Source organism: Esox lucius, chromosome 17 (genome assembly GCF_011004845.1).
Source record: "Esox lucius isolate fEsoLuc1 chromosome 17, fEsoLuc1.pri, whole genome shotgun sequence".
NCBI classification, from domain to species: Eukaryota; Metazoa; Chordata; class Actinopteri; order Esociformes; family Esocidae; genus Esox; species Esox lucius.
The window spans coordinates 18019281-18044383 of NC_047585.1; the positions used below are offsets into that span (position 1 = coordinate 18019281).

General features: G+C 40.3%; 1 protein-coding gene across 1 annotated transcript; it reads left to right on the plus strand.

The window, feature by feature from the left end:
* Positions 1-873: 873 nt before the first annotated feature.
* Positions 874-2995, plus strand: mafbb (v-maf avian musculoaponeurotic fibrosarcoma oncogene homolog Bb). The gene has a single exon (XM_010881913.3). The coding sequence runs from the start codon at positions 1221-1223 to the stop codon at positions 2208-2210; it is 990 nt and encodes a 329-aa protein (XP_010880215.1). The 5' UTR covers positions 874-1220; the 3' UTR covers positions 2211-2995.
* Positions 2996-25103: the final 22108 nt, after the last annotated feature.

Here is a 25103-nt window from a genome sequence, read left to right on the forward strand (position 1 = left end):
AAGCTTACAATTACTTTTCTGTCTACTTTGAGAGGCAATCATATTACATTATATCACCTCTAGGGGTCAGCATAGATTCATAAATATGAAAGGTGGTTACACAGCAGAAACCGTTCAGTCATTTAGAATGAACCTATTTCTAATTCTATAATCAGCCCTTTGTCCTTTTACATAGAATATACTTACAAATAATAACACATAAAACAGAAGCGGAATACAACCATTTATTTTCATGGGCTATTGATGGATTACAGAGAATATAAAATATTGGTTTATTATTTGTGGTTGTGGATGCAAAAGGCAAAACAGCTCTAGAATTCTTGAATGATTTTATTGCATGATGGACCTTTATATGAGTACTATTCTCCAAATCTAAATGTTACTGTAAAAACGTGATAGTTTTGTGATATATGGAAAGTCAGATAGTAATTTAGGGTGACTAAATTATTATTTTGTAGCTGTACTAACTACACTACATCCCTACATAAAGCCAAACAGAATTCATATACTGTATTTAGTCCTCATATGCTTTGCATTTCAGCATTAGTTCCGGGATGGTCCTTTACAAACAATTTGAATAACCGCCTGGTCTACATTAAATGTCGAGGGAGTGTGTGAAAGAGGAATATGCACAAATGAAATAAAGTACGCCACAGTAGCCTAGAAAACGTGTAGCCTATGTCTTTGCAGGTCTATGTAAAAAATGTGGACACCATTCTTCATTTAACCTCTGTTGGATTGTCAAAACACACACATCAGCTATTATGCAAATTACCCTCCTTGCCGTCTTTTTATTGGAGAAGAGCATGGAGGTGTAGTCTATACGGTGTGACATCATGCAACGGTCCTTTATGAAGAAAGTGCGCTCGCAAGCATAAACCAGCACAGCTACACACATGCAGAGCTTTTGGCCCCGCCGTGGACTCAGAGCACCTTTCTTCTGTCCGATTCATCGCTTACTGTATGTTGTTCTAAGAAAGTACTTTATATGCTTTTGGGAGGAGAACGATTTTCTTTCACTTTTTACGCATGTGTGTTTTCACTGTAGATTACATTTAACGGATTTACTGTTTGTATGATACGTCTTGTCAACAGTTTATCGAGTTTTTCTCAACTCCAAATCAATCTAATTAATAGTGAATTTGTCGTAAGAGACCGCATGAGAAAATAATAGTTTCGGGACGCTTGGAAGTGGCCTAGACACCTCAGACCAGGAAAGAATGACCGCCGAATCGCATACAAATCTAGGTCTGCCGAAAACCCCATTGGAATATGTCAGTGAGTTCGATTTGATGAAGTTCGATGTAAAGAAGGAGACGATGCAGGGGGGGATCGACCGCTCATTCATTGGGCCATGCAGCCAGCTCCAGAGACCGGACTCAGTCTCCTCCACCCCGGTCAGTACCCCTTGCAGTTCGGTTCCCTCGTCACCGAGTTTCAATCCGGGTGAACTGAGGAACCCTGATGATCTTTACTGGACGCCAAGCAGTGGTGGTTATTCTCAGCAAATGTATCCCCACACTTTTGGCCTGACACCCGAGGACGCAGTGGAGGCCCTCATTGGTACCACAGTCAATGGGCACCAACCAACACCCCACGGTCACCAACAGTCTCTTCAAGCGGAATTCGAAGGGTACGGGTTGGCACACCTCAACGGCCATGCCCAGCAGTACCAAGGACTTATCCGTCAACCCGACGCCCTCTCGGGTCACCCTGAAATGCAAGATATGCACTGCCAAAATCAATATCACCACAACAAGCACGACCTCGACAGCTCGGCTCCGCACTCACCCGATTCCCAGCTTAGTGCGCACCACCTCCATCAGCAGAATCGCCACGACAGACGACTCAATGTGGAAAGCGCTTTCTCGGACGACCAGCTGGTCTCCATGTCAGTGAGGGAGCTCAATCGGCACTTGAGGGGCCTAACCAAGGACGACGTGATGCGTCTGAAGCAGAAACGCCGAACCCTGAAAAACCGGGGTTACGCACAGTCGTGCCGCTATAAACGTGTTCAGCAGAAGCACGTTCTGGAGCACGAGAAGACCAGCCTGGTCACACAGGTGGAGCAGTTGAAGCACGAGCTCAACCGGCTGGCACGCGAGAGGGACGCATATAAAATGAAATGCGAAAAATTGACTGGCTCAAATGGTTACCATGAAACTGGTTCTACCAGTGACAACCCTTCTTCGCCTGAATATTTTATGTAAGTTTATTCTTTGTATCTGCTACCAAAGTTATTTTACTGATTTTATTGATAGGCTTATTTGTTTTAACAATATTATTAATTTCATACCAGTTCTTAATGCAGACCTATCATCCAATTCAGCTTTTAAAATTGTTAAAATAATGTCAGATTTGTAATGCATCTATAATCAATCATGCATGCTGGACATGTATGGAACTGTCTATTTAGTAGGCCTGAACTTGACTGTTGTACTTTTCAGACAGAAAATATTTGAAATAGTTTCTCCAAAAGTTACTTTGTTAAAGTGAATAACTAGTCTGGTTTATGATATTACATACACAAATAATGATATTACTTTTAGCTTCATGTACTAGGCCTATACTCTCAATTTTGTCTTAAATGGATTCATCCATCAAACCACTTCTGCATAATTTTCCTTTTTTTGTTAAAATGTTCACCCAAGTGTTATTCTGTGTCAATTCTACTTATCCATTCAAGAATGAATACTTGGGTGAGGTTGATGTATCTCCTTGTGCTAGCTAGATATCCTTTTATGTCATTTTACATTTTGAGGAACTGGTTCTGCTGGCCAGATGTGGTTAATGTTTTTTGTTTTTCTTTCACATAAATTTTTGTTACAGTAATTGTACAAGAAAAATAACTAGATTTTTTTTTAAATATATCATTGATGCATCATAGCCTGCTAATGCCCATCATTGTTTTGTTACCTGTCCAGCTATGTTGAAATATTTTATTATCTGCTTTAGACTTGTAAAGATCAATAAAGCCATTAATACTGTACTTCTATTCAGCGACTTTGTGTTTTATCTGTAATAGTTTTTGGACTCACATATACACATTTTCTTGGTTCACCTGTGTATTAATTTTTTATTCTTTTGATTAAATAACTGATTACTATAATAAAGCATGGAAGCAATTTCATCATATTTTATTCTTTTACAAAAATATTTTAGTTTATGTTTACAGAGGAAAATGATGGTTTTATGTGGTCAGATTATAACTAGCAGTATGATAATTTGTGTTTTTCATGTCTGTAAGAAAGAGAAGTGTAGCTTGACAGGCAGACAATGTAAATAATATTTCCTTTTAATAGGCCATTTATGATCAGGTAGACATATTCCTACACTATTATACACAATCACCTGTGTGCAATAAAGAGCAATGAAAGTCCCCAATGCACAGTACAATATAACAAGTTATTGGGACTGCATGTGAGAAACCTGTTTAATTGCATTCATGACTTGATAGAAAAATAATAGAAGTTCATTTAAACACTTTCTATAACAAAGAACTTTATTCAACTCATGACAAATGAAAGTTTGAGTGTCTCTTTTTTTCTCTGTGCTGACCTATGACCTTCATGGATGGCTGCTTCCTGAGGGACCCCTGGATGTGAAGCCACTGAAGGCTCACTGGCTGTGTGGTAGAGATAATATGAGTGGAAATCATGCTTCCCCTCTGCTCTCTTCCTCAGACAAACAGGTCATCTCTGCATTCATTAACAGAGGAAAAGAGAAACACAAGTCACAGCAGATTGTTATGTACTCATCTCTTTCATTGAACCTTTCAGGGTATTTTACATTCTAAATGTTCCACCCTTCTTTTGGCCTTTTCAAGTTTTGGTAGAACATGTATAAAATGAAAGCAAGTTGTCACCTTACTCCTTGCACCAAATGAGACAGTTTCTGTCTGCTTAACAGTGCCAAATGCCCAAAACCCACCATACTCAAACGACCAACAATGTAATTTATCTTGGAATGTTTTGTCATGAGATGGCATTGTGGCAATCATAAAATCATCATAAAATAAGATCTTAAAGTCCAATGTACATGATACAATCTCAAACTGTAGTACTACCAGAGAGCATTTAGATCCATTATGAACGGCTTGGCATGTGTTTACTTCCAACTGCCCCATGGTTTGACTTCATAGTAAAACATATTGTATGTACTAGTTTCAAACTATAAGCAGATGCCATTTTATATTATTGTCTTACACACAAATTTGTACAATGAGGTTTTTGCGACTATATATTGGCTACATTTGATTTTAAATTCACATTAATTGAATTAGCAAACACACCCAAATTTATTTATTTGAACCTTAGCTCACTGTTCATCCCCTTAGTTTTTACAGTTCATCTGAACAATTTGGTAAATTCCCAAGATATTTAAAATGTATATAATATCAGGGTGTACCTGTAGCAGCCAAGGTAATTGCAATGTGGCCAAAACAAGGTTATGTAATGTGTAATAAAGTTAATCCCAAATGTCCCCATTAAGGACTGTTACTAGATAAAATCACATTTTATCTGGGAGATACATTTTCAATAGATTAAAACATTTAAAAATGTGTTTCCACAGTGTTGTGTTCAGATGAGCAGGTGTGGTACTAATGTCTCTGACCTTTAACCTGTCTGACTGTCTTCTCCACTCATATATGACCTCACAGTGTTGACCTTACCCTCTGTGCAGTGTTTAAACTGCCTCAGAAACAGAACACAGGTGCAAAAGCACTTTCCCACTGAAAACAGCAGGCAGATTCCCGGGAAGGTCACCATACGGCTCCGGGTGAGAATAGGTCTGTTTTGTCCTTAGGAATAAGGCTATTCGTTTAACACTACAACTTGTTAAAAACACTTTTATACCTTTGTTGAACTTCACTGATGTAGTCTCAATGCCCCAGGGTCTTACCTGATGTAGTCTCAATGCCCCAGGTTCTTACCTGATGTAGTCTCAATGCCCCAGGTTCTTACCTGATGTAGTCTCAATGCCCCAGGTTCTTACCTGATGTAGTCTCAATGCCCCAGGGTCTTACCTGATGTAAACTCAATGCCCCAGGGTCTTACTTGATGTAATCTCAATGCCCCAGGGTCTTACCTGATGTAAACTCAATGCCCCAGGGTCTTACCTGATGTAGTCTCAATGCCTCAGGGTCTTATTTGATGTAGTTTCAATGCCCCATGGTCTTACCTGATGTAGTCTCAATGCCCCAGGGTCTTACTTGATTTAGTCTCAATGCCCCAGGGTCTTACCTGATGTAGTCTCAATGCCCCATGGTTTTACCTGATGTAGTCTCAATGCCCCAGGGTCTTACTTGATTTAGTCTCAATGCCCCAGGTTCTTACCTGATGTAGTCTCAATGCCCCATGGTTTTACCTGATGTAGTCTCAATGCCCCATGGTCTTACCTGATGTAGGCCCAAATCCCCCTTGGTCTTACTTGATGTAGTCTCAATGCCCCAGGGTCTTATTTGCACACACTCAGTACACTTTACAATGCTTCTCCAAGGAAGCCCCGTACTGCATCTTATATCACGTAGCAGGATGGCCACCCTTCACTTTAAGGTGATAGACATGTTTGTCTGTAAAGACATTTTAGGGAAGTTGCCTATATATTCAAGCCCAACACAAACAACAGATCCTTGGACATTACCATCTGAGATCAGATAACTGTGTTATAATGGTTCTAAAACAAGAACTGAGTTTGGTAAGAAGGGTTTTAACTTTGTAGCCCCATCACTCTGTAACACTTTGTAGAAGAACTTAAAACTAGATAATTTTGTTATTGATCATATAAAATCCCAGATTGGAGGGCTGATGGATAGATTGTTTGTACTGCTTTAACATCTATTTAGTGTTTAGTTTTATGTCATATAGCACAATTTGAAAAATAAAATGCAAATCTCTCTAGGACTTCCCTAGTTAAAGATAGTATACATAAACTTTTTTAAATAAAGTTGTGGTAGATGGCTTTAACCCTTCACAATTATTTTGTTGTAGTGGAAGAAGTTCAATTACATTTTATTTAAGCAATGCCCTTAAATATAACCAGAACAAACGTCTTTGCTTATTCAACATTGTAGAATTGAAAAAGCAGTTTTGTTATTTGATTTATTTAAGAAATAACATTTTGTGCACTGGTGTTTTGTTCAATGTTTCACAATGTGTTTAATTATCTTGGAAGAACTTATGTGTGTACAACCCAATAATGTATATAACAGTGTAGGATGATTAGATTTATAAATCATCACTTTGTATCCAGTAAAGTACTTGTGAGTTTTAAATATTTTATTTAACTTTAAAATATATTAAAAATAAAAACAATTCTCTGAGGGTCCTTGGGCCCTTGAAATGCTCAGTCTGATAGTGTAGGTATAAGGAAACCAATTAGAATATTTTTCCATATCACAGGCCTGATTGGCTGATGGTCTGCAGCCCGCCCCCTTACCCAGCTGAGTGGTCTATAAAAATCTAATCAGCTTTGTGAAATAATGCAGTTGGCCAAAAGTACCATCCAATTCAAACTAGCTGTAGTTCCTTTTATATTGTGTATTTTAGTTTTGAAACAGCTTGTGGACAAAGAGGGAATTACCAAACTTTTTTTTAAATGAAATTATTTATTGATAATATATATATATATATATATATATATATATATATATATATTATATTATATTTATATATATATATATATATATTATCAATAAATAATTTCATTTTAAAAAAAGTATATATATATATATATATATATATCATAAAAACAGAATATCAAATGTTTGACTGATAAGGGCCTTAATGCTCCTACAATGCTCATGTCATGTATGTATCTGACATGTCAATAATGTAAATGATCCACTGATCTGAATATGATGGATACTTCTAAGTAGTATCTAAAGCTTAACAGAATAAATATTTTAAAATGTTTTAAATGAGATTGAGCTACAGCAGCAGAAAAGAAGATACCTGGGTTTATTAGTGCAAGAAATATTCTATTTCACGTTAAGCAGTTAAAAAGTTAAATGTTTTAGACTATACACAAAAGTGCTTTCCCATTTATTAAATTGCTAGAAAGACTACATTGCTACTGTTGGCATTAACTTTGCAGATGCAAACAAAAAATACAATTTATTTGAAGTGTCACATACTTAAACAGTTCATTAACTAATACAGTTGTATCTCATGATTGACTGATGATATTACAGTTTTGTACATTCTGTTCATATCATCCAATAAAATAATGGACATTCTGGATTAATAATTATGGTAGAATATCTATTAATTATAATACCATACCAATAGACAGCACGGAACAAGTTCAGTGTAGTCTGGGCGTGAAAAGTATTTTAGAAAATCACACTTTTGGCCTAAAATGTTGGCAAAGTGGTCAGAATGTCAGTTGGTTATAACACGTTTACAGAATGTTTTGTTGGTGTGGTAACTAAACTAGACAACAGCACAGAATATTTATGTTCTGTTGTCAGATTTAAATAGCAGAGAATTGGAGAAAGATGAATATGCTCTAAAGTTTCTTTTAACATGTAGGGAAAGTGGTCTGGTTTTTGGCAACGTTTATATTGTTACATTCCATAGGGAATGGAATGCTGTAGATGATGCTGTAGACCTTTAGCATGTTGTTGAAATGTATGTTGCTTTTAAAGTTTATTAAAGGTTGGATAGTTTGTGGCCAGGGGCCTCCAGTCTTCCAAGCTGTTGCCTGAGGGTTGCACGCACTGCTGAAGCGTGGGTTGGAATCACTACAATTTCAGCAGAAAAACCCCCTACTTTCTAATTTAACGTAAAATAATAGAAAAAATATATCTAAAAAATGTATCTAAAAAGAATAACAGATAATAAAAAAAGTTATTTTTAAGAACATTATTCAAGATTAGTCTGAACATTTTTAAGTCTTGCATTTGAAGCTTAACCAGCATAGTAGTGGTCTAAATAAGAATTAATCGCTACACATCAGAAGAAAATATTACTACATATTTTCTAAATAAAAAATGACATGTGACACAGGAGCAGGAATATGTGAATCATATTTGGAGATGGTTATGTGCACACTACCAAGATATGAATGTAATGCTTCGATTTCAACTTCTTACTGTAAAAGTCAGCGCAATCACATCTATCTACATTGAAAAAGTATTCCTACACACACTTTCATCCTCATTGGCACATGCAGATACACCTGTGTTTTCCAAAATATATAATCATGAGTTTTTTTGTACATGTGTGTGTGTGGGCATGTGGGTGTGGCTACTTGCGTGTGTGTGTGTGTGTGTGTGCGTGTGTGTGTGTGCGTGTGTGTGTGTGCGTGTGTGTGTGTGTGTGTGTGTGCGTACATGGACGTACATGTCTGCCTTCATGTGACAGTCAATGTGTGGAGGAGAGGAGACAGCGCTTTGTGGTCCTGTAACACAGCTTGCAGGGTGCCATTGTAAAAGTCATTAGCCAGCTCTTTTTCTGTGCATGTGATAGGCCAATGTGCCTGATGTGGGAGCCAAGTACTTCCCCCTCTTTGCTTGCTGCCACCAACACCAACACCCCCACACCATACACCCACCGCCTCGGGCTGATTACTGAGTCAGCAGGAGGAAAAGGTGTCTGCTTCACTGTGGCGTCAGAGAGAGAGAGAGTTGAAGAGAAACGTGGAGAAGGGTGGATTGAGAAAAAGAAGAGAAATGGAGAGAAGGATATGAACGCAAGAAAGAGCTCTCCTCAGGGAAACAGAGATATGTGGAAAGTTGAGGGGAAAAAGAACAAGGCAACAGTGAACATGCCCCTCACCAATTATGCAACACCCTCTCCTAGGCCAGTTAGGGTCAAGGATTTAGGATTAGACTGTGTCGATACTAACAAAATGATGTACTCAATTTATTTACCATAGAATCATTCTGTGGTGGATAATATTGTTTAAGTCTTGACAGTGTTTTCATCGTGAGTACCAAATTTGGTTTAAATTCCTTGACCTGTATGAATTGAGGTGCAAGGCCACGCCCATGTGAATGTTTACTGGTCAGTTGCGGTCATGTTGTTTTAGGTATTCATCTGAGAAATATGGTGTTGAGCAACCTTCATCCATAGATGTGTTGGATCAAGTTTCATGCAGGCTGGTCATTCAGTGCCAGAGGAGTAGCATTTTAAGTGTTTTTCATTAAAATCTAAATGGCAGAAATGGCAGTCTGTAAGAGTCCCTGAGGCAAAGGTTGTAGTAGATGGATCTATGTAACAACTTTCATGACTTAAAGTCAAACTTAGTTTGGCAAATATTAGATCTGGTTGGCAAGACGCATAATTTTCCCAAGTTTCCAAAATATTGGGTTAGTGGTGTCTAGGATATCATTTGTGGCATACGGGCTCAAGCACACATGCAACGACAGAGAAAGATACAATTTCATCATAAGGAGAGAAGGGGAAGTAACATCAATCAGCTTTACTTTTCCCACTGATAGAAACAGATTGTCACAGAATATCAGACCAAGTGTTACTTCTTTCATTGATAGCACCAAATCGACATAGTAACGCAGACCATTTTCAGGTGTCTTTACTTCTTTCACTGATAGCACCGGATCATCACAGTAAAGCAGATTATTTTGAAGTGTCTTTCGTTATTACAGTTGGATTAGTTGGATTTGAAATGGACTGTTCAACATTTAATTCTATTGCTCTGTAAAAATGTGTTAAAAATGTGACAATATACATTTAGAGAGAGTGTTCTTGGTTCTAGGGACTGTAGGATACTGTTCTTGGTTCTAGGGACTGTGGGAGATTGTTCTTGGTTCTAGGGACTGTGGGAAATTGTTCCAGGGACTTTGGGATACTGTTCATGGTTCTAGGGACTGTGCGATATTGTTCTAGGGACTGTGGGATACTGTTCATGGTTCTAGGGACTGTGGGATATAGTTCATGGTTCTAGGGACTGTGGGATACTGTTCATGGTTCTAGGGACTGTGGGATATAGTTCATGGTTCTAGTGACTGTGGGATATTGTTCTTGGTTCTAGGGACTGTGGGATATAGTTCACAGTTCTAGTGACTGTGGGATATTGTTCTTGGTCTTAGGGACTGTGGGATATAGTTCTTGGTTCTAGGGACTGTGGGATATAGTTCCTGGGGGATGGGGTATGCAAAGGGAATCCTGCGTTTGCAGCTGGGTGTTGGTTTGCAGAGGCCTTTTTGCTCCACAGACAGTGGGCACAGACAGAGGAATGTCAAAGATGTGCGCCATTGTGTGTGGAGAGGCACAGGAATGCAGGCCGCCAGGCTGCAGTGTCACCAGTGAACACAGCCAGGGGCATCAGTAAAGGAGGGGTGTGGGGCAACATGCAGCCCATTCTGCTTGAATCCACCCCCACCACCCTCACAGTCCTGACCATCCGCTAGTTAATTCCGCGTCACAGCAATGGGAGCACTCTGTGTAATAATTGACACAGCCATCATTATAACTAATGCCTCTCTTGCCAACCGTTTTATTAGTCATAATTTAACTGCTTGCTGTAAATGTTTCCACTAAACCACCCACTGACCAGATATTTGACCTGCATAGCAGCAAGACATTACCAGTCAAAGCCAGTTATTTCCAACTTAACCATTGTTATTGTGCAATGGCTGAGGCTGGTGCAGATGACCTGTCTATCTGTGGCTTCACGTGAACAGCGGCACAGAGAGGGGAATAGAGGATGGGATGAGGGGGCTTCCTCTTTCACTTCCTATATGAGGGTCCAGTCAAGTGACTCTTTGTGAGTGCGGGCTGTGTGGCGGAGAAAAATGCAGCTCGGGCGGTTTCCGCTCAGGATGTCTAGTCCAATCTGTGTAGGGTTGTGACAGCTTGAATCATGCACATATTGCGCATGCATATGCACGCACGCAATCGCGCACACATGCACGCATGCACACACACACACGCACGGACACGGACACACAAACATGTTACCAAACAAACATGTTAAGATCATTATTGAAAGTACCGCTCCTAAAATCTCAGTCTCTGTTTTGACATTTGTCATTATCTATTCCCTTGGGCCATCACTAAAAAACACATCTCCAAGCCAAGATTGCCACATGAAGACTTATATTGTAATTATGATGGCACTACTGTAAATTACCCAGGTAATCATAAGATGATCTCAGTAGGCTTCAGCGGAGGAGTCTCATGATCTAGATTAATGTGTAGCTCCAGTGCTGCAATAAAGGTTGCAAGCTATCTGGTTGGATGTAACAGAGCACCCGGAGGTCACCCTGTATTATGCATGTTTGCGGACCGACGATCTGATAAGGAACCCCCCCCCCACCACCACCGATGGAGCAGCAGTCACGTTTCTCTGAGCGCTCATGAGAAAGATGTGACAAAGTCCTGGCAGATTACTGAACCTGGAATTTAGGTTCAAAGGTGACACTCTGAGTAACCCAAGGTTTAAAGGACCTCACGACTGTCACAAGTATTAAATGGAGTTTATGAATATCATTATATTAAGTTTTGGAATAAGTTCAAAATTCATATATTACCAAATTGTAAAGGTTAAACGGTTGTAACCTTACAATTCATAAACCTAAAATAAATTCCAAATTCCCATGCTTATGTTTCTGAACTTCACAGTTATTCTAATAAACAGCCCTTTCTCTTTTTTCTATTCATAGAGGTGTCATGGCGGCTCATTGGTAGAAAGGGGAATGTGAACATTAATCCACGTAGTGCTTAATAAACTGGGTGCAGCAGCAGTAAGCTGGAGGTCAAAGAGTGAAACTGGTCATGTGAGAGAGATAACAGGGAAAACAGAGAGAGTGGAGTTCAAGGAAAGAAGAGAAACGAGCAGGAGTTCCTCTCTCCTTCACTCTCTTCCCCTGCTAGGATTTCCTGCTCTGTTTTATGGGGGTCACGCAGCTGGCAGGCGCCCTCCTGTTTCAGTCCGTAACGATGACAGGCGTCCATAAGTGCCCAGTAGAAACATGAGCCACAGAGGTTAACTCAGGCTCTTCCCCCTTGACTGCCTCTTCCCTTTCCACAGCCCCTAACCCTGGCGCTGGATCAGTATCTGGACGGCTGAGGTACTGTTGACGCTCTCAGTGTTGTTAGCAAAGCACTGCTGATTAAGGGTCAGCCTCCATTCAGACGCCAGACTGTTGAGTTTAGTGCATTGAAAGTCCTGAACTCTGTGGCCGTCGCCACTGGTGTTCAGTATTAAAGGAATAGAGTATGAAGTCCCCAAGGCTCATAGCGTTTGGTTGTTTGAAAGGTGTTGTAGAGCTAAACAGTTGTTTCCTCATTATTCAGCAAAAAAAACATGGCTGATTAAGATTTGCGTTAGCTGCTTTTCAGTCACGTCTAACAAAGCCATTGAATCTTGCACACTGCTGGGAAACCTGGCGTGCAGAGCTGTAGTCTAGGGGAAACACTTCCATGCATATGTGCAGGACCCGCCAGAGAACGGGGTTCAATACTTGTCTCTGCCCTTCACCAGAATTTCACCTCCTTATCTGGTTTCCACTGTCAATAAAAGACTTGACAAATAATGAAATATAGATAATGAGATGAGTGTTCACAAAAACAATTGAATGCCTGACTTCCACAGGTCAAAGGTCAAATACTTAGACTTCAGTAATTATACAATCCTCGTTGTGAGTAAGGGAAAATTCAAAAATGTGGGTTCACTTAGAGATTTCCTTGTTTTAGAAAGAAAATATATTTTCTTTTCATTAAAATGACATTATAGTGATCAGAATTACAATGTACACATTACTAATGATGTAAAAGACTATTGTGGCTGGAAATGGCAGATTTTTTATGAACTATCTATACAGGCGTACAGATGCCCATTATCAGCAACCATCAGTTCTGTGTTCCAATGGCAAGTTGTGTTTGCTAATCCAAGTTTATAATTTAAAAAGGCTAATTGATCATTAGAAAACTCTTTTGCAATTATGTTAGCACAGCTGACAACTGATGTGCTGATTAAAAAAGCAATACAATTGGCCTTCTTTAGTCTAGTTGAGTATCTGGAGAATCAGCAATTGTGGGTTTGTTTGAAGGCTCAAAATGGCCAGAAACAAAGAACTTTCTTCTTAAAGTCAGCAGTCTATTCTTGGGAGATTTGAACAAGGTAAAAGGGATTTTGAAGAAGGAAGGCTCTCTATTTTGCAACACCATGCCAGTGGACAGCGTTTGTTTGCAGCAAATATCCTCCTACAACAGGACAATGACCCAAAGCACAACTCCAACTATGCAAGAACTATTTAGGGAAGAAGCAGTCAGCTGGTATTCTGTCTTTAATGGAGTGGCCAGCAGTCACTGGATCTCAACCCTATTGAATTGTTGTGGGAGCAGTTTGACCTTATGGTAAGTAAGAAGTGCCCATCAAGCCAATCCAACTTGTAGGAGGTGCCTAAGGAAGCATGGGGTGAAATCTTTTCAGATTAATTCACAAAGGTCTGCAAGTCTGTTATTGCTGCAAATGGTGGATGCTTTGACGAAATCAAAGTTTGAAGGTCTCAATTATTATTTCATTATTTCTAACATGTTCTTTGACTATTTTTCCTAGCCTACCACTGTATATGAATGAATGAGTGAACAATCTAAAAAATATATATTAAACTTTGTAAAACTGAAACAAGGACTGTGGTGTAGCCTATAATTGTGTGAAATGTATGATGCAAATCGGCTAGCAATTTCGCCAAACAAATATCAAGAAATATTGTAGCAGTTTGTCTTTCGAATACACTTGAGAAATCCGCGATGGGACTGAGAGCCAAATAGCTTCAGTGACTTCTTATAGTACAGACCGCAGTCAGTCAAAAGGAGATGCAGTTTGACAGTTTGTCAGATCCTCCAATCATCACGCGGAAGCCCGGAGTCCGGGCCAGCCCACTCCTCATTCACCCCCAGAGACGCTGAGCGTCCGTGGGCGGGACATAATCGCAGCATTTATCCAATCACCGTCTACTTTTGGAGCACTGAAAAAAACTGTTCTAAGCAGCCCCATTGAAGTCAATGGATGCTCGGCTTCAACAGGGAAATGCACTGTGACGCTGCGGGATTGTATGAGAAGAAAATCGTGTCAGCCGACCTGTAGCTGATTCTGAACTAACTAGTTTTAGAGATGAACGTGTTTTAATGCATTTTTAGTCAATAAAATGCTTACACAATAGTACATATTTGACCATATTTTTTTTTTACATTATAGGGGAAGCCGAGCTTCCCTTGCAGTCTTAAATAAATCCCCACTGTTTCACTGGGTACAGACGATCTGGTAATCTGACCATGCATTTCATTGGATTCACTGGGTACAGATGGTCTGGTAATCTGTTACCATGCGTTTAATTGGATACACTGGGTACAGACAGTCTGGTAATCTGTTACCATGCGTTTCATTGGATTCACTGGGTACAGACGGTCTGGTAATCTGTTACCATGCGTTTCATTGGATTCACTGGGTACAGACGGTCTGGTAATCTGTTACCATGAGTTTCATTGGATTCACTGGGTACAGGCAGTCTGGTAATCTGTTACCATGCGTTTCATTGGATTCACTGGGTACAGACAGTCTGGTAATCTGTTACCATGCGTTTCATTGGATTCACTGGGTACAGGCAGTCTGGTAATCTGTTACCATGCGTTTCATTGGATTCACTGGGTACAGGCAGTCTGGTAATCTGTTACCATGCGTTTCATTGGATTCACTGGGTACAGACAGTCTGGTAATCTGTTACCATGCGTTTCATTGGATTCACTGGGTACAGACGGTCTGGTAATCTGAAGGTAAAGGGACTAGTTCTCTGTTCCCCAGGGTTGCCCTTCTCCCACAGCTACTACTTGGATTCTAATTCCATCTTGTAGCTCACTATGCTCCTATGGCATGTCTAAATGTTTCGGAATCACAACTAATTATCTGTTGGTGGAAGAATCGTGGGAGTTGTTTTCAGAGCTGCCTGTCCCTTTCCCAGCTTCATTCTGCGTCATCCGTGTGCATGACTGCTGGGTACGATCATCTCCATGACATCACCTGCTGTAACAATGCCACCCCCGAGTGGAGCAGTCAGTTGAGAGTGGCTTCATCAATGGTTGAAGCCCCTGAACCAAGAATGGCCTTGGCTTCAGACAAGAAATGACACCGTTCTTGTGTTTCCATTGACCCTTACACCCATTCTTTATGGGTTTCCAGAGTGTTGTATCCTCACATTATGAGGAGACGACAGGTTTTTTGGTCCTCGAGTTTGGTTAATCCTTTTCAAATGTAGTGGAGGAGGCTCTGGATTCCATAAGGAGCCAGGGGATGAGGGTGCTGGCTTGTCGGGAGGATTAGTTAATAACACCAGAGTTAATGGAACCTGCTGTAACACACACATCCAGACAAATCGCGTAAGATTTGGCTCCAAGTTTGGTTGTATTTCTGGTTGTTTCTTTCTTGGTCATTTCTGGCTCCCTCTCAGCGTCTGGATCTGAAAAATGTCTTCCACAAGACCCTACTCATTGCTTTGGCCTCAGCTTAATAGGTTGGTGAATACAACACGTCAGACATAAATATTTATTGTTCTCAGTTCAGCCCGCGCAACTCGAAAGTAAAGGTTAAGGCAGATTTTTTTCCAATAAATAATACAGGTCTTCAGCTTTTGAGCTGTACATTTTATATTTTACTCTCCTCCGTTTTTGTCAGCAGAGATACAGCAGTAGCATTTGTTGAGTGTTCAGATATGTGACCAGGTATTTGTCTGTTATGTTAATCCATCTCGCGCTTGATTGCTTTCTAAGCATTGACTCTACCTCTGGATTGTAGAATCTAGCTTCCAGGTGTGTATAACAGCAGGGGTCAAGGGTTACTTAGCTGTGTATGCACCCACATTCTCAGGGGTAAGGCAGTGTCTTGAGTATTATTCAAAGGGATGATTGTTGGTCATATTTGGTTATGGACGGATTTGGACAAAACAGTTTTAAAAGGTTCTATCATTTGGATGTCTCTATTTCCAGTATGGGGAGCCACAGTGCGCTTACTGCTGTCTCAGGAAAGCACCTACTGAAAAGGAACGTCACATTATGACTGTAAGGGGCAAAGCAGGGTTGGTGCTGGTCAGCCACTGGAGGGGTGATGGAGGGCCAGTAAGGGAGTATTCTTCCTAATGCCCCAGGGTAACGCAGGGGACATTGCCCCTACATTGGATTCCACCTTCAGTAAGTGACTTAAATGGGAATCTTAAAATGTATATTCACAGTCAATCTAAAGACATCTATGCACAGACGCCATTGGATTTGTACAGAAAAAACTGATTTGAGGCTGACTTCCTTCAAAGAGCAGATTGTGCAATGTAATAGTACAGAGGAAGTTTGATGATCATCATGTCATTTTCTGGTGAAAACAAATTTAATACATAGATTTACAGTAAATAACAGTGAAAATATATTACATGTAAAAAACAAAAAACACTGAATTAGTTGTGGACACAGTAACATAGTGTTCACACACGGAGCTTTATATGCAAGAAGTGATCATCCATGAAATCAAAATGACAGTTTGAACCATGTTTTGAGGTCGTTTTTGTGAGTTTGTTTACAAACACTGGAGTAAAACCAGCTGATTTCTGGGTTGTAATTGGGTGCAATAGTTAAACATCAGTTAGGCTTATGAGGCATTTATCATTCATATTCTTCAATGTTCAATGGATCAATACAATTACTCTGTAGGTCCATAAATGTAACTCCTAGTTACCCCTTTCAGGTACACATTTAGTTAGTTATTATGGGTTTTAAAGATACTTTCTGCAATCTTTGCTTGAAAAAGTGGCGCTATTGAGAGTAAAAAGGGTCTCCTGTGTACTGTGTCATGTACTGGTTGATTTGTGCCTCATGTCATCAATATCATTCATCTTTAAACTTGGAATTTCATGACTAACTGAGGTATGATAGTGATTGTACTTAGAGATTATGTAAATATACACAAGGTATTACAGCCCAAATGCAAGGGGGGAGGGGGGGGGGTGGCGTTCCAAGTCAGTTCAGATAAAAATTATAATGTGAGTCCAGTAAGTAGAAATACTTCTGGGAGTTGGGTGTGTGCTTCCAAGTTGAATGTGTCATGTCAACTTCTCCAATGTGTCATACCTCTCTGCTGGTGTTTCTCAGAAGAGCCAAAAAGACCTCAAGGCCACTCCTCCTGGTTTCTTCTCAATATCTCTCAGCTTCCCCCTTCTTTTTTCTTCTACAGTCATAACATCTGAAAGGATTGCTGTTCCTTTCACACGCCCATTCTTTGATTCCAAACGCAGTTTTCTCACCATCGTTAAAGCCTGGCCGAAACAACTGAAGAAAGCAAAGACACAAACCAACTTTGTGTGCTGTGGTCTAGATGCATGGAGGATGGCTTTTCATTAACACAGCACAGAGCCTATAAGTGTTCTATTTAAGGCCAAGATATCCTTTATACAATACATTCTGTTCATTTTCTCATTTTGTGGTTGATATACAGGAAGTACTAGTGTTCTGGGAGTTCTAACAACAGACAGATGAAAAAACGCATGCAGTCTTTTTTCCAGAGTTGGAAAACCAATTATAAGATTATAAGTGGTAAACCAAGATTTTCTCAATGATGTACTGTAATTCCGCAAAATGCATACCCTACCTTCGGCCCTTTATTTGTATTCATCGCCACTGTCTACTCTTCTTATTGTATGCTATCTTTATTTGATAGCTTGCACAAACACAAGGCATACAGCCTCATACGAGGCGACATGAATGTGCAGGCCTGACAAAGGATGTGCAAGAATATAAGACAGAAGGTCTGAGGGGATACGACGCCCACATGTGGCCAAGGAGGGAGCCTGCATCCTTAATAGACTGCATGTTGTGTAACAAGGGTTTACAGAGTCCTGGCATGTGATCCCACAACCTTTGACCTTAACCTATCCCGTCAGGTGTTCAGGAATGCTTAAAGAAGGCTCCATTGTTATTGGGAACCCCCAACTGTCTGCCTCCTCCTCACTCAACCTGACACACACACACGGGTGGTGAGTCTGCCACAGAAAGACACTGTGTTATGATAATCAAATCAGCAGATATTGTGAAAGAATGTTTCGAAAACCGGGGAGGAGATCAACCAAGGCTTCGTCAAGAGATTGTGCATTTTATATCTATCTTCCTAACGTAATTAGGATTGCCACATTTCAGTTTAGTTTGTATGATGTTGGTGAAAACATCCTGGTTAGTTGTGTCTGTTCAAAGTCTCCTTTGTGCAGTAAGTGTCATAAGGTCAAAATAACCCTCTCTGTCAGAGGACCGAGTGAAAGGAAAGGCTTTGGCTCACATGTGCAGAGCATCCCGTTTCCAGTCCCACGAATGTCAGCCCTCTCTGCTGCTTGAGATATGAACTTGCCTATAGCTTACATAAACCTACAAGAAGTCTACATTAAGCTACATGAAGCAACATGCTTTTTGTGTTAACCATGTGTGTGACAGAGATCATGAAAGGCTCAATATATTTGGCAGCAGGCAATAAATTAAAACTGCCTGCTGACAAAAAAACTTTATTTTCCCACTTTCTGTGAGCCCAGAATATTTTCCAGTCGTCATGTTACAGAGAAAATGTGTTTCTTTCCCAAATAGTCACTTGCCACTTGACCACAATGCATTATGAGAATATGTCTAAGCATTTTATAAAAAAATTCTCAGCAAACCAATATTAAATAAGAATCTCATTCTGCGTAATGCTTCTGCAGTGAATTGCAAATTTTTGCTAACAGCATCATTAACATATAATCATGATTCAGCTTGCAGGCACCCAAACTACCACAAGGAATCACTAGAACCCCAAGAGAGAATGGAGCCCGGTCCGACATCCCACCCCATTTGTCAATTAAACAGCCCTCTGTGGTCTCAATAACACAGCACTACTCAAAAGCATTGACTTGGACACTGAGGCATTTTTTTCGCCACCAGAAAATAATTTGTTATCAATAAAAGAGAAAGTATCCATAATAAGATTCTGATGTAATGAGTTACTGACAAATATTTTGGGTGTCATGTAAATGCAAACAAATGGTTAAAATGAGGCCATGTAAAAATAGTGGAACTGTGGTGTGAAAATATATATGGTGTGAACATTCTTTTTCATGGGATATAATGTCAGCAACAGGAAGATCCCTCTTTGTTTACACACCATATTCAAAGCTCTTTATGTCCTGTTCAACTTCTGCTGCTTTGCACACATTATTCCCTTGTTGACTACGACAAATGTGAGTGGCAGTTGTGGTTTTTGGTGGCAGTGGAAAGCAGGGACATTCGGCCTTCCCACAGGATCAGGGAAGACACTGAAACTGGAGCAGCCTTTGAACCTTTATCTGGCCCCGATCACTTGATAAACCAGTCAAAATCCACTCCCCCCACGAGTAGTTTTAACCGGGCCTGTCATGTCAACTATACACACTGACTTTTCACACAAAGCAGAGGCACAGCAGGAGCTTAAACTTTGAAAGACCCTAATTGCAATATAAATGCTAATCTTAACCCCAATATCAATAAGTATTGTTTGCGGGAATGTTTGATACGCACATTATACAGTAATCTGTATCATCTTCATCTATTAATTATTTCAGAAAAATATTTTTTTTACTTAAACCAGACAGGGAAATGTTGCAGTTCACCATTTCCCACACTATTTGTCTTTCCAAATTCACTGCCACCTCTGCTATTTTGACACACACAAACACTCATATACCTATCTCTGTACCTATCTTTTACAAGTATCTGTGTCAGCAGTGGGCTGAGGCTGAAGCCTGAGAAACAGGGGAGTGCTCAGTCCCCAGTCCCACATATAGGGGCTGTCAACTCAGCTCTAACTCCCCTAGCTGTTAACTCTGTTAATCGGCCTGTGTGTGTGTGTGTGTGTGTGTGTGTTTGTTTTCATCACTAGAAAGGTGGCAGGACAAGCCTTCCCACAGCAGTGGAGAGAGACACAGTCTCTCACCTTCCTCCCCACTCTCCCTGGTCTTGACATGTGACTACTTATCACAGTCTCGATCAACAGGGGCAAATCTAGGTCTGTTTAGTCACTCCACAGTAGTGTCTGAGATATAAAGAGTAGAAACGTCACCCACTGTGATGTTTAATACAGTTGAAGGACATGTTAGGGGCTCTGTGCTTATGTAACCCAATACAGTCCTCTTCTTTGTGTTGTCGTCACTGATAAAACCCACTGCTTAAATATGTACAATAACATTTTGCTGACACAAAAGCGATGCATTATTCAGTGCTTCAACAACAAACCTCCAGAACTTATATTTGGGATATTAGTGTACACGTGCATGTGACAATATGCAATCTGGCCTTGGCTGGTAAAGGTTAGAGCTCCAGAGAGGTGCAGCAGCATCATAGTGCATTTTGGGTTCTTATCCTGGTTGTGATATACCGAGCCTGCCTGGGAGTCCTGCAAAGGGCACCACAAATTGTCTCAGTACCATCTGGGTTGGTGGAAAGGCAGGTTGGACAGGGTTGCCTTGCCACGTACTGTTACAACAACTTCTGGCTGGTCAGGGGCCTGCCAGCTAATTCTGGTTGTTAGTCATAGCAGTGCTCTCCTCCAAGCGTGTTGGTTCTGAATTATACTATTACATTGTAAGTATATATACAGTGTATATATCAGCTATAATTTGGTCCGTTCCTTTTCCTCCACTCAGCACTGTAATGGGGGTTGTAAAATGGGGTTGCACCAGACTGTCGGATGAAAACCTCTTATCTCCAAAACTTTTCAGGAAATGAAAACAATACGTTTTCTTTTTAATCAATATAGAATTATGAAAAACAATTTGAATACATTTTGTTGGTACTTCAGTCATGAAAAGGTGTGACTACATTCATTGGGGTGTCTCCTTTACATAAATGAAACTGGGCAAAAATGGTTTTCATTACAGACACGTGTCTTTCGCTGGTCTTACAATATCTGACATATTGGATGAAGTAACATATCATGTGCTTTGGGGGGTGTATAGTATTTTTAACCCCATACAAATTATTCCATTGTGTGTCAGGAAAATATAACTAAACATGTTCTGTTATCATCTAAAACAATATATTGTATATATCTTCTCTTGAAGAAAACGACCATATTTTATATGTACATCAACAACCAAATTGACCTAAACTCAATGGCAAGACCGGCTCTCCAACTGTCCTTCCATACTGAGTTACAAACTGTAATCCAGTAGCGAACCATGACCAACATTGATTGATCTTTTATAAGACGTCTGGCTTAAGCCTTTTACCATTTCATATTTTTTGTCCACGGTCTCAGTTAGTAAGTTGGCGGAACCTCTGTAATTTCAGAAAGGATTCCCGCGTGACCACCTGGTTGCTCCATAATATCCGGCATGCTCACGCGAGAGGGAAAACAGCTGATTGTGATCTACCAACTGTCCCCTCCCCGCTCAACACCCACAAACAAAAATACACTGCCAATGGAACGGCTCACACTGGGGCACCCCCTCCATGGATGAGGGTAACAGGGCAATAAAGGTAATAGTTTGGAAAGGAAAGCAATGATTCATTTTCCATTTTTTCATTTCCATTTTAATCATTTAGCAGACACTGTTATCCAGAGCGACTTACAGTAAGGGCATACATTTTAAGAAAGCTAGGAGAAACAATCCATACATCAATAAAGCTTTTTAAAACTGGTTATCGTGACTGCAAATATCAAATACAAATATCTCAGTGGTGATCTAATTTAAAAGAATAGCAGTTACTTAACAAAAACGTGCTATATAGAGAGAAAATGTATGATTGTTTTGTAACATTGCTGTATTTGCTCATCATTTTTGTGACATCCCATCTTTTTAATGAATGGTTCACCACAGATATTCAGCATATGGAAGCGGATTAAGCAACAAGGTTGTTGAAATGTGTACGGGAAAAATATGTGTCCGTTATAATTTCCTGAAACATCAAGAAGGCAGTGTGTGTGAGCCCCTATTAGTAGAGGAGCAACATTAGGGCTTGGCATGAGGTTAACTCTGTTGCATTAAGACTTCTTTTAAGATGAACAGGGTTGATCCATTTTTGGCTGTAGAAGCTTGGGACAACCCAATTTAAGGGACAGATAATTGAGGAAAGAGAACATAGAAAATTATCATTTAACTATGCTGCACAAAGTTCAGAAGATTCCAATAGAAAAAAACCAGTGCTATCATCAAAGCAGCGATTCCACCTTTCCAAGTCACCTCCGCCATTATAAAGAAAAGTTGACCTTGCCTTTGGCCCCTTGGCTGTCTGACAAAGCACTCCGCAAGCTGTATTGCAGTGCGGCTGTCCTCTAAATGAAAGTAGCTGAGAGGGGAAGGGCAGAGAGGCATTTGGAATATCAATGTGTGATGCTCTCCATTAAGATTAAAGCTTCCAATGGAAGCTTATGCATCCCTGAGAGATGGTTGACATGGCGCCCTTGTTGACTATATAAAATAATTTAGTCCAGAACCACAGCTGCTACTGCTAGCTAACTACGACTTCTACTAGCTAACTACATCTTTTACTAGCTAACTACGACTTCTACTAGCTAACTACATTTTCTACTAGCTAACTACGACTACTACTAGTTAATTACATATTTTACTAGCTAACTACAACTACTACTAGCTAACTACGACTTCTACTAGCTAACTACGACTACTACTAGCTAACTACGACTACTACTAGCTAACTACAACTACTACTAACTACGACTACTACTCTTTAACTACAACTACTACCAGCTAACTACAACTTCTACTAGCCAACTATGACTACTACTAGCTAACTACGATTACTACTAACTCCAACCACTACTAGCTAACTATGACTTCTACTAACTACAACTGCTACCAGCTAACTATGACTACTAGTAGTATCTGCCCATCCTCTGCTACCTCTCCATTTTGCTAGATTCCTGGAATTAATATTGACTCATAGTCACACTTATTACATAGACCTAAAATGGATCATTTTACTGCTGGTGGATGATAAGAATATTGAAATATGAGAAATGTTTGGATCAGCAAAATGACAAACTGGAAGGAAGGAAAATGTTAGGCAATCAGAATAAACCTTCAGGCACAAACATCCCTGCAGCTTGATGGAGAGAGAGTTCAAGGGGGGGCGGGGGATGTTTAGGTAGCAGGAAAAGGTTTTCCTAAAATGTCTCCATCTCCTTGTGATAAACTGAAATAGCGCACTGGTATCAGACGCTTCCACCAGGACATCCAGCTGTCCTTACACTAAACACTGTTGACAGAGACTACATTAAGGCCTTTAATGAATGAACATACACATTATGTGCTTGCTAGAAAACAGAGACCTTGGGGAAGTATATTAAAGGGATTGTGTCTACCACCAAAAACATGACAGTGACATCATCCACACATCATTGTGTTTTCACCAATCCCATTATCACGTGTGCAGCTAAGGCACAGAGTACCACAATACTGTATGGAAAAGACCAGCAGACAATTACGGATAGTGTAAGAAATTAGAACAAAATGGAGACCGTGTGTAAACCTCACCCTGATAAACAGAATTCCACATCAAGCTCCAACTCTGCAGTTAACTGAATCAATGCAATTCCAGTTGTGCTGATCTTGCAGTCTGCGCCCCTTCCCCCATCCCTGCGCCCCCCTCTCCCTGCGCAGGTCTACCCATCGTAACACATTAGCAGCGGTAGCCATCACACAATCAAGACAAGCTACTGTATGAGATGTCAGCCCAATTTGTTTCCTTCTTCCAGCAACATCACATTAGCTGGGTGGATATACCCTTGAGCTAAATCCAAGTTCACACATAGAGTCAGTGTGTTGTTGGGCAGAATCTGGCTGCATTGTCAGCATTAAGGAGACAGCTGCAGACATGAAAGCAGCTGAGTGACATGTAGAAAATGCCTAATGGTTAGAATTTGTCATCTCTTTGTTGTTTTAGGAGCTTTTCACCACATTCAAACTCTGGGTTTATATGAAAGGAAAATAAAACCACTTGAAAATTGTTCTGCAAATTTGATTTGTAAGTGCATCAGATCACTTAAAAATGTGACCCATTTCCATTTTATCTCATGCTTCTCAAACATTCCATGATGTTCTGCATCATGCTTATGGGACCCCAGGATCTGTAGCATTATCTGAAGCCACTTATTATAAAAGACAAATGTTACTAAGAGGCCAGTCAATAGTTCAATTATCCAAGGTCCATCTCAGTTAATTAAACATATAATTGACCATCTAAGGAGTAATGATAGCAATCCCATTACCCATGAATCCATCTGATATGGCGCACCCACCACTTGACCCCACTGTGGATTGACTGGCTTCAGTGTCAGGGTCAGTGTCCTTCGTTAACTGGGCTCACTATTCTCTGTGACAGCCTGTTGCCTCAGCTAACCTGGGCCTGTGCCCATGAAATGTAGAAAATACAATGCAACAGTAAACATGTCGTCCCCTCTGCGAATGATGCAATCCCACTCTAACTGCCCTATCCATGCGTTGCTTCAGTCTGTGTGTGGATATAGCCTTTGCCAACCTTTGGACTTCGCCCCCACTCACCTTAATAGCTCAGTCTGACTGATCATTTAAAAGGCTGCTGAAACAGACAGATGCGTAATGGATTGCATGGCAAATCAATGCCTGGATCAATGGAAGACATGCATCAATACATGGATAGAGAGCTGCTGAAATAGACACCAGAGTAGCTGTCACATCGAACATACACACACACACACACACAATGCCGCTGTCTAGCTGCCTTAGTTGAAATGGTGGCTGTATTTCCTGCACTTTGAGTAATTACAAAATCAGAGTATGTGACTGTATTTTGTGTGTGTATGGATAGCAACGGAGTGATCAGTTGTTTTGTTGCCTACCAGTGATAAATTATCTCACTGTACAGGAAGGTTTAGCTAGGAACTAGACTGGAGATACAATGTCTGGGATTGCGGGTTACAAAGAATGGACTCTACAATTGCAAAACCAAAAGAGGTTGTAGTAAGACATGCAAAAGGCATGCTTATCTCTTTATAGACAACACAAGCAGTTTGTCAAAAGATTTTGTGGAACAGACAAGACGTGATTGTATCGTCCTAGATCTTCTGCTGTCTTGGTGAGTGTACCACAACTGACTTCTGTT

Excerpts from the sequence above, each read along its gene's own strand:
- mafbb (XM_010881913.3), top strand. The coding sequence starts at position 1,221 with ATGACCGCCGAATCGCATACAAATCTAGGTCTGCCGAAAACCCCATTG.